This window comes from Phasianus colchicus, chromosome 13 (genome assembly GCF_987193195.1).
Source record: "Phasianus colchicus chromosome 13, bPhaCol1.hap1.1, whole genome shotgun sequence".
NCBI lineage: Eukaryota > Metazoa > Chordata > Aves > Galliformes > Phasianidae > Phasianus > Phasianus colchicus.
Genome location: NC_143448.1, coordinates 222,933 through 239,572, shown reverse-complemented (window position 1 = coordinate 239,572; position 16,640 = coordinate 222,933). Strand labels below are relative to the sequence as shown.

The window sequence follows — 16,640 nt, the reverse complement described above, 5'->3', positions numbered from 1 at the left end:
CAAGGATCTGTGGGAGTAGGGCTGGTCCTGGAGAAGCGCTATGGAGAATTGCTGTGAGTTAGAGGATGGATGAGAAGGAACATGCTCTGCTTGCCCTCCTGCTGCAGGTGGCTGCACCAGAGAGGACCCGCAGCCAGCACCTGGATGGAGCTCTGCCACCCGCCTTGCCCTCCCCTCTCCAGTGCTGTCACTGCTGATGCACTCCATGACCTCCCAGTGCTGCCGGCCGGCACATCTTCCAGGGGCCATTCAGGTGCTGCAGTGACAGTGAGCTCACATCACCACTCCAGCCACCTGTCCTCAGCCTGCCTCTCCCTTGCTCCTCTGCCCTGTCCTGTCCCTGCTGGGATGAGTGCTGTAGGGATGCGCTTCCTGTCCCCACGTTGACTCTTCCCAGCTGCCAGCCTGGCAGGCTCCTGGGGGTACTGATAGTGGGCTTGATGGTGTGGAGCAGAGTCCAGAGAGAAAAGGTGATGTGAAGCAGCATTTTTTCAGTGGAGGCCTCCATGTTCATTTGGCAAGTGAGGACTTGTGCTCAGTGTGCTTGTGGCCCGGAGCTTCTACTCCAGCGCTATCTGCATTGGTCATGGCACAGGAACGACGTTTCATAGACCAGCCACCTCCTTTCTTCCTCACGTTATGTCATAAACCAGTGTCCTTCACTCTGACAGTGTTTGCATTAGCTCATGGATTAAATGAATTAGACCTCTTTTAGTTCTTTGAGTCACAATCCAATGCCTTTTGCTCTCCGCCTCTGAAGCCAATAAATTTTACATACCCTTCATCTGAGGACTGACCTGATAGTTCTTTTCACACTGTTCTTTTTCAACTTCCATAGTTTGGTGGGACTTTTTCCCACTGTTATGGGTTTCACCGCAGTGACTGTGACCTATACTTGAGTCTTTTAGGCTGAGTTTGACACCAATGACCCACAATGGTTCATGAATGTTTCTGTTTATTGAGAATAAATCAGTTTCTTGGCATCCTAATGGCCATTTCAGTGCTGGGTCACCCCCAGGGCTCCACTAAGTTGTCTGGGGGGCATTGAGTGCGTTGGGTTGGGCTGTAGCTACAGGGACAAAGACAACAGTTGGCAGTTACTGCCCTGAGACCCTCTTCCCAAGTTCCATCTGCAGCTTCCAGGGGCTCAGGTCTCCTGCAGGTCCTCTCAGAAAGCTGCCTGTCCCAGACAGGACCTCTGGGGCCTCTGGAGATGGCATGGAATGCTTGTGATCACACAGTGGAGCTTTGCTCCTTGTCATTTATCCTTCAATTAATATGCATTTCCTATTAATATTTATTGTTTCCTGTCTACCTATGTAAAGTACTTATCCTTTTGGGAAGTGAACCATGCTGGTGGGATACGGCTGAGGAGTGTGTCTTGTTTTAGTGAAATTGTATCATGCTTTACTGTTGTTTGTTTTAAAGTAGGAAGCAGCGCCCTGTGTTTGTGTGTAGACAGTTCTCTAAGGAAAGCAGGTGAAGGAACGGTGTAAAGGAACTGTAACGTCCAGCTGTAGATTTCAGTGGAGGATTCTGCTGTCGGGAAAAGTGATGCAAGTGCCAGGTGGCATACAGCAGACACGTCAGGCCTGGGGAGGTGAGCAGTCAGGTTGTCCGTACTGTATCAGACCTCAAGCAATTGCTTTTCCTGCCTATGTAGATCTCCTTCAGAGACACTCTGAATCAATATCAAATGGTGAATGATTCCCCAAAAGCAACAAGTTGCACTACTTTAAATCAGGAAACATTTATATTGGGTGCCTGTTGCAGTAGGCGTTTGTGGGGTATCGGGCTGTGACGCAATAGGACCTCCCCTGCTCTGTGATAAGTGACTGACGCGCGCTTGGAGGCGTAGATGTACTAGACATGAGTAAACGCACATGGACGTAGTAACATAGATAAGCATGTAAAGTATATAAGTTGCTGTTTCGCTTGCAATAAACGCCATCCTGCCTAACATCACATTGGTGTGCACGTGGTGAGATGGTGGGGTCACAGCGGGGACGGCGTGAACCCTGGCCGGGCCATAGGAACGTGAGGAACTAGGGGTTTCCTACTCGGAAACAAGTGGTGCCCCGTGTGAGGCACGTTCCTATGCTACATGGCTTAAAATAGCTTTGGTGCAGTAAACCCGAGGGGACGGCGGGGCGCTGATCATGGAATCTGTTATGAAGGTACTTTTGCATTTTTGCAAAGAATATTGCGGCAAGCATCCTCCTTCTAAGAAAGAGATAGCTGCCGTTCTCTCCCGCCTGGAGCGGGAGGGGCAGATACGCTCCCCCTATGATGTTCTCGACCATCAGAGGTGGGACTCTCTCACCACGGTGCTCGCGCACCATGCGATGAGCGCTCAAAAGGGCGCTGAGCTTAAAACTTGGGGCTTACTTTTGGGAGCTCTCAGAGCGGCCAGAGAGGCAGAGGCTCGGCTGCTTCCGGGTTTAGGCGACGGGGGCGGGACACAGGACCCGAGGGATTCCGGAGGGGGCTCAGGAGCGGTTGTTGTTTGCAGGGGCCGAGAGGAGACAGAGGTGCCGGCTGAACCGACGGTACCCAGTCCGAAAGAAGACAGACAACAAGACGGCGGAAGTTCACTAACTCACCCCCCACCGTCATTCCCAGATCGGTCGGGTGAAACGTTGTATCCTTTATCTGAATTGTGTCAGTGCACCCTGGCTCAAGGGAGCGGAGGAGGGTGCGACCCACACGGGCGGGATCAGCTTACTGCAGCACAGGCCAGGGCAGCGCTCTGTCGTGGCATTTCCCATCCCACTTTGCTCCCAGCTCTGCAGCACAGGGGGAATTCGGTCCCCTCACTGCAGCAGGGAACCCAGGGAGGCAGAGTACAGCTTACTGCCTGCACGGAGAGGGACCAGACAAAAGGCCTGCTGTCTCAGATTACACCCAAGGGCGATAGCTCGGGCAATAGCTGGAGCAACAGCTCAGCAGATGAAGGGGTAGTTAGTTCTGGGAGGAACGTTAGGGCATTGTTGTGGGCCACCCCAGGAACGCTTAACACCCCGGGAGAAATTATCCAGTATGTCGGCCTGCGACAACAAAGATCTCTGCAGCGACAAGGGCCTTGTTTTCGATGCAGCCAATATGTGGAGATAGAGCCTGGCAGGGTATCCCAAAGAACCCCCTTGGTGACCTGTGTTACTTAGGGAAGCTAATGATGCTTGTTCCAAATCATACTGGCTGTCTTAGTGTGTCTCATAGCTTACATCCTAATAGGCATCGCCGCGATATAAGTCTGGAACCTGAGTGTGATGATGAAGTTGAGTTGTGGAGCGTCACAGTACACATCTTTGCTTCATTCTTCATGCCTGGTGTTTCAGCAGCAGCAGCTTTATAGAATAGAAAGACTGGCATGTTGGTCTGCAAAACAAGCCAATATGACAACGCTTGTGCTAAATGCAATGCTTCAGTGTACACGATGTATTCAATTATTGCGTTGGGATTGAATCATGATGGGGTAATACTTTATCCAATAAAACATCGAGAATGGGCTTGGAAAAAAGGGAAAAAATGGCAAACTGTAGATGTTAGCTCATGTGCTGTACGGGAACAACGAGGCTTTGTTTGTGAAGGTAACACCCCCAAGGCTCAAGACATTTATCTTGATACTGAACAGAACATCTGCCATTTTGAGATTCATCCTAATGAGGTACCAGAAACAGTGCTTGTATATATTGGGGACTGATGTGTTTGTATGAGGACCCCTTGTAATTCTATACTGGTAGTTATTCAAATCTCTGTACCTGTAACTTTACTAATATTGTAGGGTGCGATTTTAATTTACAGCTCCAGTTACATCACTTCAGTTATTGCAGTCTAATTACACATTGATTCAGGACTTACTACCAACTCCTATTGGAATGGACCTTGATTTAGTGAGGAAACTGCTGCGACACGATGACCTGTACCAATTGCTACAATGCATTCGGAACAATGGACAGAAAACCTTGATCACTGTTCACCATGATACGAAAGAGATACATCGTGTCCTAGAAAGGATAAAGAAGGACGGAGAACATCACTGGTGGGAAGTGCTTCTTGGACGGTCGCCTACAGCGAGAGGAGTGTTTAACGCTATTCTGCACCCAGTTGTGATCATATTAACTCTAACAGTAGTTTGCTTAGTGCTTGTAGTCATATTATATGTAAGAATTTGGCACATGCAACGCCGCTTGCAACACATGATAGAGAGAACTTTTGACCAACGAATAGAGTATCTTAAGCTACGTGAGAGACTGTAAGGAACGCAACATATAATCATTTGTATAACCTTCACTAGGGCTATTAGGCGTATGCGAGTATCGTGCTGTAACGGGGCAAGGCTTTACCGAGCATGGGGAGGGGGAGATGTTGCAGTAGGCGTTTGCGGGGTATCGGGCTGTGACGCGATAGGACTTCCCCTGCTCTGTGATAAGGGACTGACGCGCGCTTGGAGGCGTAGATGTACTAGACATGAGTAAACGCACATGGACGTAGTAACATAGATAAGCATGTAAAGTATATAAGTTGCTGTTTCGCTTGCAATAAACGCCATCCTGCCTAACATCACATTGGTGTGCACGTGGTGAGATGGTGGGGTCACAGCGGGGACGGCGTGAACCCTGGCCGGGCCATAGGAACGTGAGGAACTAGGGGTTTCCTACTCGGAAACAGGTGCCCTTTAAAGTCTTTCTTTCCTATAGTAAAGAGTACTAAAAGTGTGGAGTAAAGTGTGAGTAAATCCCAGAGGAAGGATTGAGTTCACGCGGAGTAGAGTAAGTTCAAACACACAGTAAAGGGTGGGCAAGCCTGGTGCAAAGTGTAAGTAAAACCTGGAGAAAACTGAGTAAACTCGGAGTCAAGTGTGAGAAACACCCAGAGTAAAGTGTGGGTAGGCCTAGAAGAGAGGGTGTACACACCCAAAATAGGGAATGATACCCCCTGCACCAGGGCTTTTGTGCAATTGCCAATAAAAAATAACTTCTCTATATCCTTACAGGCTATAGGGATTGATTTCCACACGTCAAAACCTTCAGTAAAGTTTGAGTAAAACACACACACAAAAAAAGAAGTGTGAGTAAACCCAGAAAGAAGAGTGAGCAAACTTGGCATAAAGTGTGAGGTAAGCCCAAGTCAAGTGTGAGAAAACCCGGAGTAAAGTGTTAGTAGATGAGGAGTAAAGTGTGAGTACAACTCAGAGTAAGGTGTGAGTCCACCCAGAGTAGAGCAAGTGCAAACCCAGAGTAAAAAGTGTGCAAGCCTTGTGCAAAGTGTGTGTAAAACCGGTAGAAAGCTGTGAGCAAACCAGGAGTAAAGTGTGACCAAACCCGGAGTCCAGTGTGAGAAACACCTAGAGTAAAGTGTGTGTAGGCCCAGAAGAGAGAGTGTACACACCCAGAGTATGTTGTCAGTAAAACCCAGAGAAAAGCCTGAGTAAAGCCAGAGGAAAGTGTGAGAAAAGTTGAAGAAAAGTTTGAGGAAACCTTGAGTCAAGTGTGAGTCAACAACACTCAAAAAAGAAGTGTGAGTAAACCCAGAGTAAAGCATGAGTAAACTTGGAGTAAAGTGTGAGGTAAGCCCAAGTGAAGTGTGAGAAAACCCGGAGAAAGGTGTGAGCCCACCTTTCTAGTAGAGTAAGAGTAAACCCAGAGTAAAGAGTGTGCAAGCCTTGTGCAAAGTGTGAGTAAAACTGGTAGAAAACTGGGAGCAAACCAGGAGTAAAGTGTGAGTAAACTGGTAGAAAACTGGGAGCAAACCAGGAGTAAAGTGTGAGTAAACTCGGAGTCAAGTGTGAGAAACACCCAGAGTAAAGAGGGGTTAGGCCCAGAAGGGAGAGCGTACAGACCTGGAGTAGGGTGTCAGTACAACCCGGAGAAAAGTGTGAATAAAACCAGAGTTAAGTGCAGACGTGCGGAATCAAGCTCTGTAACCCAAGTAAGGTTGCAAAGCAGGTACAGTTTATTCAGTGCTGCGCAGACACCGGGTGCAAAGGGGTAGATCCACTTGTACACCATCTGGAAAAATGGTGCTACAGATATAGGCCAAACAATGCATAATCAATAGTTTTCCTGGAATTCAGATACATATTCATTACACCCCCGAGAGTTCATTAGCATGCAGACCCTCCCCTCTTGCACGTGCGTTGTGGGTCATGGGATGAAGATTTGTTGTCTTCCTCACAAAAGCTTTTGACTTTTCTTGCTGTAAACTTCTGATCTTTCAGGAGGACATCCCCCCAAACCTGTTTCTTCTTGCCCTGTGGACATCTCATCACCTTCCTGCCAAATGTCCTTGGGTTGTTCTCAAGCCTTATCAGTATGGCCTTCATCCCCTTCACTATCCCAGACCCAGTGTCTGCCATCCCTTATTTCTTTAACAATCTCTACATTCTTGCTTCTATAAGCTATCTCTAACTACCCCTATCCTCAGTCCCTGTGAAGCCCTTTTCTCACCTTCTACTCTTTTACTGTGGGGCCCTTTTCTCACCCTTCAAACAAGGTGAGAGAACAAAACTTAAATACAAACACAGCAAATCACTTTAATTACAGTAAATAGGTAAGAAATATGAAGGATGTGAAATCCTAACTGACTGTGAGCAGATTTCTGTCTTGGAAATGATTTAAATTATGTAAACTATTAGTCAAATGTGTTGTGGGTTAGGCGTTGTTTCAATTAATATATTAAGGTGAAAGGGACGCTGAATTCATCAGCTGTTCCAAAGTTTGCAGGAAAAAGCCTGCATTTGATATGTAGCCATAAACACGCACAGTTTATTGTCACTGGGTTTTAAGCAAGGAAAGAAGAAAGCACCTTTTCCCTCAACCCAGGAATTGTTGAGTTGTGTTTTCTCCCCTATCCTGTTGAGGAGGGGCACCTGGGAGCCAGGCAAGGTGAGCACAGCGCAGCTGGGTGCTGAGTTCCAGGGTGATTTTGGGGTCCCAGCCCCGCAGCATGAGGCTCCATATGCCTTCCCCTCTGCAGAATAGCCCTCCCCCACCGCCCCACAGGGAGCTCAGTGCAGGCACTGTGTGGGGCAGCATGCGTGCAGTGGTACAGAGATGTGCCCCCAGCACAGCCCCTGTCAGCATGCACTGACCTTCTGCTCCAGCAGCCTCCCCCACAGGCTGTTCCCTGCCCAGCTCCAACATATCCTATACAGCTCACAGACATCCCTGTTCTGAACTCCGTTGAGCTCTGGGCTGGGAGAGGGTGCGGTCAGGCTGCCCACTCCCCAGTGAAGGCACTGAGCCCAGGGAGAATGTGGAATGGTCCCATTTCAGCCCTCAGCCCTCAGCAGATTACAGTGAAAAGTGCTGCTGGAAATCACTGGCATGAGGTCTGGATCTGCTGCTAGCTTCCTTGGGCAGTGTCTCCTTTCTGTTCACACAACAGGAAGCTTTGCTGGATCTGTGCCCTGAGGCACCCTGCTTCATAGCCCCACAGGCATGGGGTGGTCTCCAGGGCTCCAGGATCACCTCTGCCAGCTCCCTCCTCTTGTGGGCTCTCAGAGGCTGACGTCCTTGCATGGACTGAGCAGAGGGATTACCCTTTGAATGGTCACAACCAGACTCTGATGTTCCATCTGTCCCCCAGCACACTCATCTTGTACCATGGTTGACTTTGGGGTAATGGCCAGCTTGAGGGTTGGGAGACTGTCACAAGGACTTCTGCCTGGGACAGAGACTGAGCAACAGCAGCAAGGTCATGGGGTCCTGGTCGTACTTGATTCTTCAGGGAGATTTTATGAGCACATCAACTCCCATCAGACTCCATCCCTCCTCTGATCTGATCTGATGATGACACTGTGCTGGCTATGCTGATCAGAGTGGGCAGCAGACCCAGGTCGACAGGGATGAGTGCTGATAAATCCTCTCCCTGAGAGTCTGCGGGTGTGCAAAATGCTTGGAATGACAATGGAACATTTCCAAAGGCACTGTGTGTGCACAGGTATGCCTGAGGAATCTTCCTTCAGCCTCCTGTCCTGGGTCTGCTGCATCCCCACTGCCTCCACAGTGCCTGCTGGCATCTCATTTCCCTACAGATACAGAAAGATAACACAGAGGCTGTGGTAGAGTCAGCACTGACCCAGAGTTCATATGGGCTCCAGGAGAAAGAGAGCATGGTGATGCCTCAGTACAAGTGGAAGGAAGCCAAACACTTGTATAGGACCATGATAACCACTACTGATACTCACACACACACACACACACACGAACAGCAGAGAAAAACGTATCTATTAATATAAATAAATATTATAAACATTAAAAATCATAATGTAAGCCTGTTACTGGACAGACTTAGAATTATTTGTAGAGACAGATGAGAAGTTTATCCCTGGTGGATGTGGGAATACAAGATAGACTATTTAGAGCAGAAGTGGTGGAGCAAGACAAGCAGCATGAGAAAGCAAGGCTGAGAACAAAGGATATCTCTAGAAGAAAAGTAAAAGGAATGGTGCACAGCTCTGATTGGGTTACTGCCTGTCTGCACGGAAAAGGAATGTTTGTGGAATACTTTGTCAACATGAAAAGGCAAATGGGAAAGTTGTAAAGGCTGATAGGAAAGGTAAAAAAGGAAACTTGTGAGTGTATATAATTGATGTGAGAACCTGTAAAAAACAATTTGTATCATTCACATTAGAGTCTGAGCCTGTTTGCCATAGATGGAATTTGTCCATGACATCATTTTCCTCACTGCATCCTTGAGCTCCTGGTTCCTCATGCTATAGATGAGGGGGTTCAGTGTTGGAGGCACCACCGAGTACAGAAATGACACCACCAGGTTCAGTAAAAGGGACAACAGAGAGGGTGACTTCAGGTAGGCAAAAAAATCAGTGCTGAGAAAGAGGGAGACCACGGCCAGGTGAGGGAGGCACGTGGAGAAGGCTTTGTGCCGTCCCTGCTCAGAGGGCATCCTCAGCAAAGCCCTGAAGATCTGCACATAGGACACAACAATGAATATAAAACAACCAAAAAAGGCAAGAACTCTAAGGACAGTAAGTCCAATTTCCATGAGGTAGTCTGATTCTGAGGAGGAGAGCTTGAGGATCTGGGGGATTTCACAGAAGAACTGATCCACTGCACTGCCTTCGCAGAGAGGCAGTGAAAATGTATTGGCAGTGTGCAGCAGAGCAAAGAGAACCCCAGTGCCCCAGGCAGCTGCTGCCATGGTGGCACAAGCTCTGCTGTCCATCAAGGTCCCGTAGTGCAGGGGCTTGCAGATGGCAACGTAGCGGTCATAGGACATGATGGTGAGAATGCAATATTCTGCTGATAACAAAAACAAAAAGAAAAAGACCTGTGCAGCACATCCAGCATAGGAGATGTGCCTGGTGTCCCAGAGGGCATTGGCCATGGCTTTGGGGAGAGTGGTGGAAATGCAGCCCAGGTCGAGGAGGGCGAGGTTGAGGAGGAAGAAGTCCATGGGGGTGTGCAGGCGGTGGTGGCAGGCTACGGCTGTGCTGATGAGGCCGTTGCCCAGGAGGGCAGCCAGGTAGATGCCCAGCAAGAGCCAGAAGTGCAGGAGCTGCAGCTGCCGCGTGTCTGCCAACGCCAGCAGGAGGAACTCGCTGATGGAGCTGCTGTTGGGCATCTGCTGCCTTTTGCCACAATAACCTGTCCAAGGAGTACAAAAGTTAAAGACAGAGATTTCAGTGTGGAAAATGTTCATTCAACCCCAATAATGTGAGCTACTTTTCTTGACGTTGAGTTTGCCTTGAGGGCTTCTGCACTTTTTCTCTTCAGGAAGCAGTCTTGTCCCCATAGGGACAGGGAAATGTGGTCGTGTAGGGAAAGGTTTTCTTTTCAAAATGTGTCACACAAACTAAATTCCAATATGGAGGTGCTTGTCAGCATCTGTGGACTTTATGCCAAAAATATGTGGATCACAAATGGAAGTTGCAGTGATAGTTCTTCTGCACTCCCTCCTCTCACTCTGTGTTTGCTGAATTGAGAAATTTGGAGCACTTCTGCTGTACTCAGTATGAATGCCTATGAGACCTGAGAGGCAAAAGGATTCATGTCTGCTTAGTGCGGAGAAAGGGCAGCTGGTTGGGCTTGTTTCTAATAGCTCTGAGCTTGTCAGTTTTGAAGAGGGAGAAGGATTACACTCCCAAAACATTGTGAAAAGAAGGCCGACACAGCTGAGAGCAGAGGAATCCACTCCCGTCACGGAATATTCCTCATTTCTCAACGTACTTCAGCAGTGCCTCATCACCACACGTATTGCAAAGGAAACCTAACATTCATTTTACCAGCCCCACAGCACTTCCTTGCATATTGCATCTCTCTGCTACTTCCCTCAAATTTGTTGTCCAGGCTATGGGAAAGATTTGCATTCTGAACGTCAGCTCATGGCTCTGGAGGGCACCTCAGGGAGCTGTGTCCTACTGATGGCATCTCATTAAGGGAAAGCCAGCTCCTTCCCAGCCTCACAGACTGCATTGCCCACAGCCCCACACAGTGGCTCCCAGCCCCTGTGCACTGCAGGGGGTGATGGACACGTGCCTGGGGAGATGCTGCTCTGCTGTGCTGGAGCTCTGCCTGCACAGGAGGTGGTTCATGCATCGGACCCCATGGCCATGTGGGCAGAGGCGTTTCTAGGTGGGAGCTTGCTCAGAGGAAGGTCCCAGCACTGAAGGGGGTAATTCCCTGATCATATCTCTGTGGTCTGCAGATTTTCATCCTGAGGGCTGTTTTCCTGTCATTTCCCTGACTGAGCATACAGACACCAGCCCAAACGCTCTGCATTCCTATTTGCTGTCCAGAACCCACCCTGTCTGCAGGGCACTATCTAAGTGCATGTTCATTTTTTCAAGTGAAAAAGGGAACCTAAGAGAACTCCCATGGCTTTATTGAAAGAATATATACGTTAAAGGAAAGCAGAGAGGTAAAATGCACTTTAGGGTTCTCTCTTGATGTGCCCTCAGGGCTGTGCTCTGACGCTGAAGACCTCAGCTGGAACAGCTTTTATTCCGTGATAAAGAAACACAGAGTGTATGCAGCCTGATCTGCACTGGGATGTGCCAGATTTGGTGATCCCTCTTAGAAAAGTGTTTGCATTACCTATGGTGAGAGACTTACTGTGTCAATGGCTGAAAGCAATGCTCCTGCAGTGAGGTCGCAGCCTGCTCACACCCCACACATCCTGTAATCCCTCTCTCCTTTCTCTTCTATCTTCATGTCACCTCAGAACGTGCTGCTAGTACTGATGCAGAGTACATGGGAGCTGCTCTTAGTCAGAGCTGTGTCTCTGCAGCACTGCCCACTTGTAGGAGCTCCCTGTGTCCCGGGAGCCCAGAACAGCTCAGCAGCAGAGGATGTGATTTCTAACCTCCCGATGATCTCTCCTGAGATGTCCCTGGGTCTCCGTGGCCAACAGCTCCTAAAAGACAGCAGTGTCATGATTGTACTCTGAAATCTGCTGCATTAACCACCAAATGCCCACTGGACAAGGACCAATTCCAGACATACGGTTAGCCCTTCAGTGAGTGTTGCTGTAACAAAAAGAGCACACAGGCAAGGACAGGGAGGGGTGGACTTGCCCTGGGCAGGGCAGTGATCCAGCCGAGGCAGTGCGGGCATCTCATCCCTAGATGGAAACTCTATGGTGGAAATGGGTTTGCGATTTCTCTGGTTCAGTTCAGATGTGCACAAGGAGTTGCCTGCATGTGAGCTCCTGCTCTGAGTCCTTGGTCCTCCAGTGGAGAGTCAGTTGCTCACACACAGACCCTGGGTGATGACCAAGGTGCCTGCGGTGCTCCTGGATGTGTGCCAGTGCTTGTGAAGTGTGTGGGAAATCCCTGAGACAGACACCTCCTTCCTGAGCATCAGCTGAGGGCCAGAGAGGGGTTAGAGCTATTCTTGGCCATCCTAAATGACAACAGACCACTGCGTTTAGGGCACTGGAGTATGTCTTTTTTACTCATCTCCGTGGAGCAGGCAGAGTTATTCAGCTGACTAAATGGATGAGCTCACAAAAGAAGAGGCAGATCTTCCTCTGTTCTCCATCTGCTGCCTATTCTGGAGCTCAAGGCACTACAGAGCTGACACACATCTTTGTTCTTCATCTGAAGAAGCCTCAGTTTTCTATGTGCTCTCATGTGAATGACATCAGAAGCAGCCTAGTGTCATGCCAGTTCCCTGGGCTGTCCAGCACACTCACATGCAGCTGCAAATGCAGCACAGGGCCTTCAGGAAAGACATGTCCAGGAGTATCCATGCTGCTTGGATAACTTAGCTACCCATAATGGGTCCAATGATTATGTGCCACCTTCATAGATACCATGGATGCACTGAATCCAATAATGCCTCCTGAATAGGATGTTTTCTTATGTGATTTTACACTGATGAGAACACCAGTATGTGCTGGGCTACATAGCTTTGTACACTTGCAGGCCTGAGCTCTTATTTGGATCACAGGAACACAACTGGACTGTAGCACGAGTCTTCATGATAGATGGGAGAGGAGACAAAAAAGAGCAACTGCCCTCTGTGGGTGTGCCCTGAGCTCTTCCTTGGGATGGCAGAGCAGCCAGGTGAGAGTGAATGGCAATGGCAAATAGAGGAGACCAACAGTGTCTGTTCCTGGCTTCCTGATCACGAGGAGGAAGTGGAAGGTGCCCAATGCAGACAGAGAGGAGCCTGATGTTTCAGGCCCTTGTCCCCTTTGGGGGCCTTTTCCACTGCAGTATCTGTTGCAGGGACAGCACAGCAGGGCATACAAGATCCAGGATATCCCTGGAGAGCACAGCTGACAGTTTTTTCACCAAGCCTTAGAGAAACCAAAGAGGAGAGGTGCTCTGCTGCATCTCATACTCACTGGCAAGGAAGGGCTGGTGGAGAATTTGAAGGTCCAAGTGAACCTGGTCTGCAGTGGCCATGGGATGGTGGAGCTGTGGAGTCCGAAGGGAGGGCAGAAGTCAAGTTCACACCTTGGGTTTCAGGAGAGCACACCTTGGCTTCTTCAAGTGTCTGTGGTGCCCAGTACAGAAAGAATGCAGATATAGGAATTGGAAACAAGAAGTGGTCAGCTGGGAGCAACGCAGAGTGTTTGTCCTACTGTACCTGCTGAGATTAGTTTAGAAAGTCTAAAGCTCACACAGAGTTGAACCTGCCCAGGCATATCAAAGACAGAAGGGCTTTTAGAAATATATACACAACAAAAGGAAATCTAGGGTGAATGTGAGCTCACAGTGAAATGGGGCATGCTACCTGGCATGAAGGGCATGAAGTGTCCTGTGCTGCATGTGACCTTCTAAAACAAGGTCTGAGAACGTGAGAAGATCTCAGTACCACAGTGTGACTCAGTGGAAACACTGAGAGCTGCCATGGACAATTCTCAGCAGGGAAATTCTGGGGAGCGCCAGGCTCTGTTCAAAACACATATGGATTTTCTTTTATTTTTGAAGCTGTAAGTCTGAAAGATGTTCCTGTCAATAAAACTGAAGCAATTGAATTGAATTGAATTGAATTGAATTGGATGGATTGAAGACCAGGATGGAAATCAGTGAAAATGAGTTAACACACCTCTCAAGTTCTGAAATACTCATGAGATCTGTTTTTTTTTTTTAAATTGAAAATTGAAGAGTTCTAGGGGATTTTGTGTCCTTTCTATCTTATTCAAAAAAGAACAACATTTTGCAGAACTGTGTTAGCAGGAAACACAAGCCTTCAGGTACAGGGACACAGACTGTGTTTCATTGTTCATCATGAAGGAATTCTGTTTGTTGGAAAAAAGAGAAATCTTTCACTGCCCATGTGCAGCTGGTTCTCTGAGGAATTGGTGCCAGTGCCAATGCCCTGTGACCAATGCCCAGCGTCCACCGCTGCTCTACCCTGCTGCGTATTTGATGTCCCTCATCCTCCAGGTGTCTCCAGCTCTCCTAAATCAATGACCATGATTCAGGGCAAGTTTTCTGCAGGCCATCTGGACACATGCTCTTCCCACTGCTCTACAATCTTTTCCTTCCCTTGCTCTTTGTTCACTCAGATACCTCCCAACTATCTGGCTGATCTGTGAACTTCAGGGAGATTATTGGAACTTGCAACATTTCTCCAATGTCTGATGGACTCTTTGATCAACTCCTTAACTGTGATTCTATCTATGCCTTCCTATCTCTGCCTAACATATTTCTTGTATAAATATTCCCAGTGAAAGACAAACGTCATTATATGCGGCTTGCACAAGGCATGCAGTTGATTACATTGCTCTACTGTTCATTCAATTGCATCATGTTTACAACTGTTGGCAAAAAAAAAAATCTTTCATTTCCCGTGTGCAGCTGGTTCTCTGAAAAAGCCAGTGGGAGTTGGTGCAAAAAAGGTTTAACACTGAATGCATGACTGCAGAGGAGAAAAGTGATGTGAGGAAAACTGATGCAAGTCCCATGGGGCCAATGGGAGTAGAAATGGGGTGGGATAGCTAAGGAGTACATTTGTCAACACAATGACAGGGCAAAGCTCATTCGGGGACATCCTGGGTCAATATCATTTACAAAGTGCTGCTGCAACTACTTGTTTAAACTCAACTATAATTAAATAAGTAAATAGTCTTCATAAATACCCATCATTCTCTTCAAATTTTAACTCTCTCCCGATACCTGTCCAGTTTGCTGCACAAGTTCTGAACACCTGAAGAAGATGACAGGAAGGCACAAGGCACAGGAGGGCTCTTCAGGTTGTAATGGGTCCCAGGGAGCATTTGCTGCTGAGTCCATCAACCTCCAGTGCACAGAGAAGACTGCATGAAGTGCTCAAGAAGACAAAGTCAGAAATAAAAGTGAAGTTTCTTGGAGTATTAATGGGCCCCACTGAGGGCCATTGACAAGCCAGCTTCCCCAGGGACTTGTTAGAGCAGATAATGGGAAGCCATGATTGCAGGCAGATCAAGGCACTGGGATGGTGGCTGTGATGCTGAGCAAAGCCTCCTTTGTCTTGTGAAGCAGAAAGGCCAAGGCCTGATCCCCAGAGCCTTGGCAGGGAGATCGTGTCCCTCCTGCTGGCTCAGGGCCCTTCCTGGGGCAGTGGGATGGAGGTTTGTCTGATGTCAAATGAAAGACTGTGGGACATCAGCTGCCACTCTGCATGGGGTGCAGGGATACCGTGAGGCCCAAATCCCATATGAGCAGTGTGTCTCATGCCAGGATGTGGGATGTGAGAATGGCCCAGTCTGAACAAGCAGTCAATCCCAATGAAACTTTGAACTTCAGATCTCTCAGCTCTAGTGCCCTCCTTTAGATAGTATCCATAGTTGTATGGGCTTTATGTTCTTTATGTTCTGACCCATTGTCCAGCGGCTTATCCATCAAATTATGTTTCTGTGTAGCCTTGTGCAGAACATTTGGCCCAGAAGGATACTGTGAGAAATAGTCAAACTATTCTCTCTATACTCCATTGAAATCTTAAAGGATAACCTGAACTGGCTTCTCTTGGTCAACTCAGTGGGTGATGTTGTCATAAAGGGACATTAAGTTAAACAGGACCTTCCCCTCATGAGCTTGTGTTGGCTGTGACCAACGAGAGAATTATCCTTCAGGTGTTTTTAAGTAACTCTTAGCACCAATTTCTCCATAAATTTACCAGTCACTGAAGTGAGAATGACAGTTCTGTAATTACTCATGTCCTCTTACTTCCTCATGTTTAAAATAAGGACAATGTTTGCCATCTTTCTCTGTATGGGATCTGACATTACCCTAAACTACTTCTGATGCCATCCACATGAGAGCTCAGAGCAAACTAATAAGGAGTCATGAGTGAAAAAATGTAGATGTTTCATAGCTTTGTAATGCCTTCAACTCCAGACTATGCCACAGATGGAGCAGAGAGGAAGGTCTGTCTGTTCTTTTGTGAGCATCCATTTGGTCAGCAAAATAACACAACATGCTCCATGGGGACAGGTGCAAAAAGCACAGTGGGTGCCCCAAGCACAGGGCTGTGGTGGCATTTAGGATGGCCAAGAATACCTCCCTTCTGGCCCTCAGCTGATGCTCAGGAAGGAGCTGTCTGTCTCCCAGATTTTCCACCACAGTTTACAAGCACGAGCACACAGCTAGGATCACCCCAGGCACCTTGGTCATCCCTGAGTGTCTGTGTGTGAGCAGTGCAGTCCCTGTTGAATAAAGAGCAAGGATTCAGATGAGGGGCTCACACACAGACACCTCACTGTGCACATCTGAACTCAGCTAAGAGGACTCCCTGCTCTCACGGTTCTGTGAGGAACTGATCCCATTTCAGCCTCAGGTTTTCCATCAGCGGATGAGATGAATAACTCTAGGGTTAGGATGAGAGGGTCTGATATTAACAGGACATATGGAAATGGCTTTAAAATAAAAAGGGGTGACTAAGGTTTGATACTGGAAAGGCATTTTTTACACACAGGCACTGGAAAATGTTGCCAAGAGTAGTTGTGGAGGCCCATACCTGCAGGCATTCAAGGTCAGGTTGGTTGGGATCCTGGGCAGCCTGTTCTGGTAGATGGCAACCCTTTCCATGGCTGGGGGGCTAGAACTAGGTGATTTTTCAAGTCTCCTCCACACTATGCCATTCTATGATTCTGTAATGTTATGACTTAGAGCTTTTTAGCGGCTGTTTCCAGATTTGGCATTTGCTTCTCTCATGGTCAAACATCTTTTTCTAGGAACAATC

General features: G+C 48.1%; 1 protein-coding gene and 1 pseudogene across 1 annotated transcript; both read left to right on the top strand.

The window, feature by feature from the left end:
- The first annotated feature begins 2,159 nt into the window (after positions 1-2,159).
- Positions 2,160-3,493, top strand: LOC149916076 (uncharacterized). The gene has a single exon (XM_090149593.1). It carries the CDS (start codon positions 2,160-2,162, stop codon positions 3,162-3,164), a length of 1,005 nt encoding a protein of 334 aa, XP_090005719.1. The 3' UTR covers positions 3,165-3,493.
- LOC149916075 (uncharacterized) lies at positions 3,371-4,645 on the top strand (annotated as a pseudogene).
- The last annotated feature ends 11,995 nt before the right edge of the window (positions 4,646-16,640 follow it).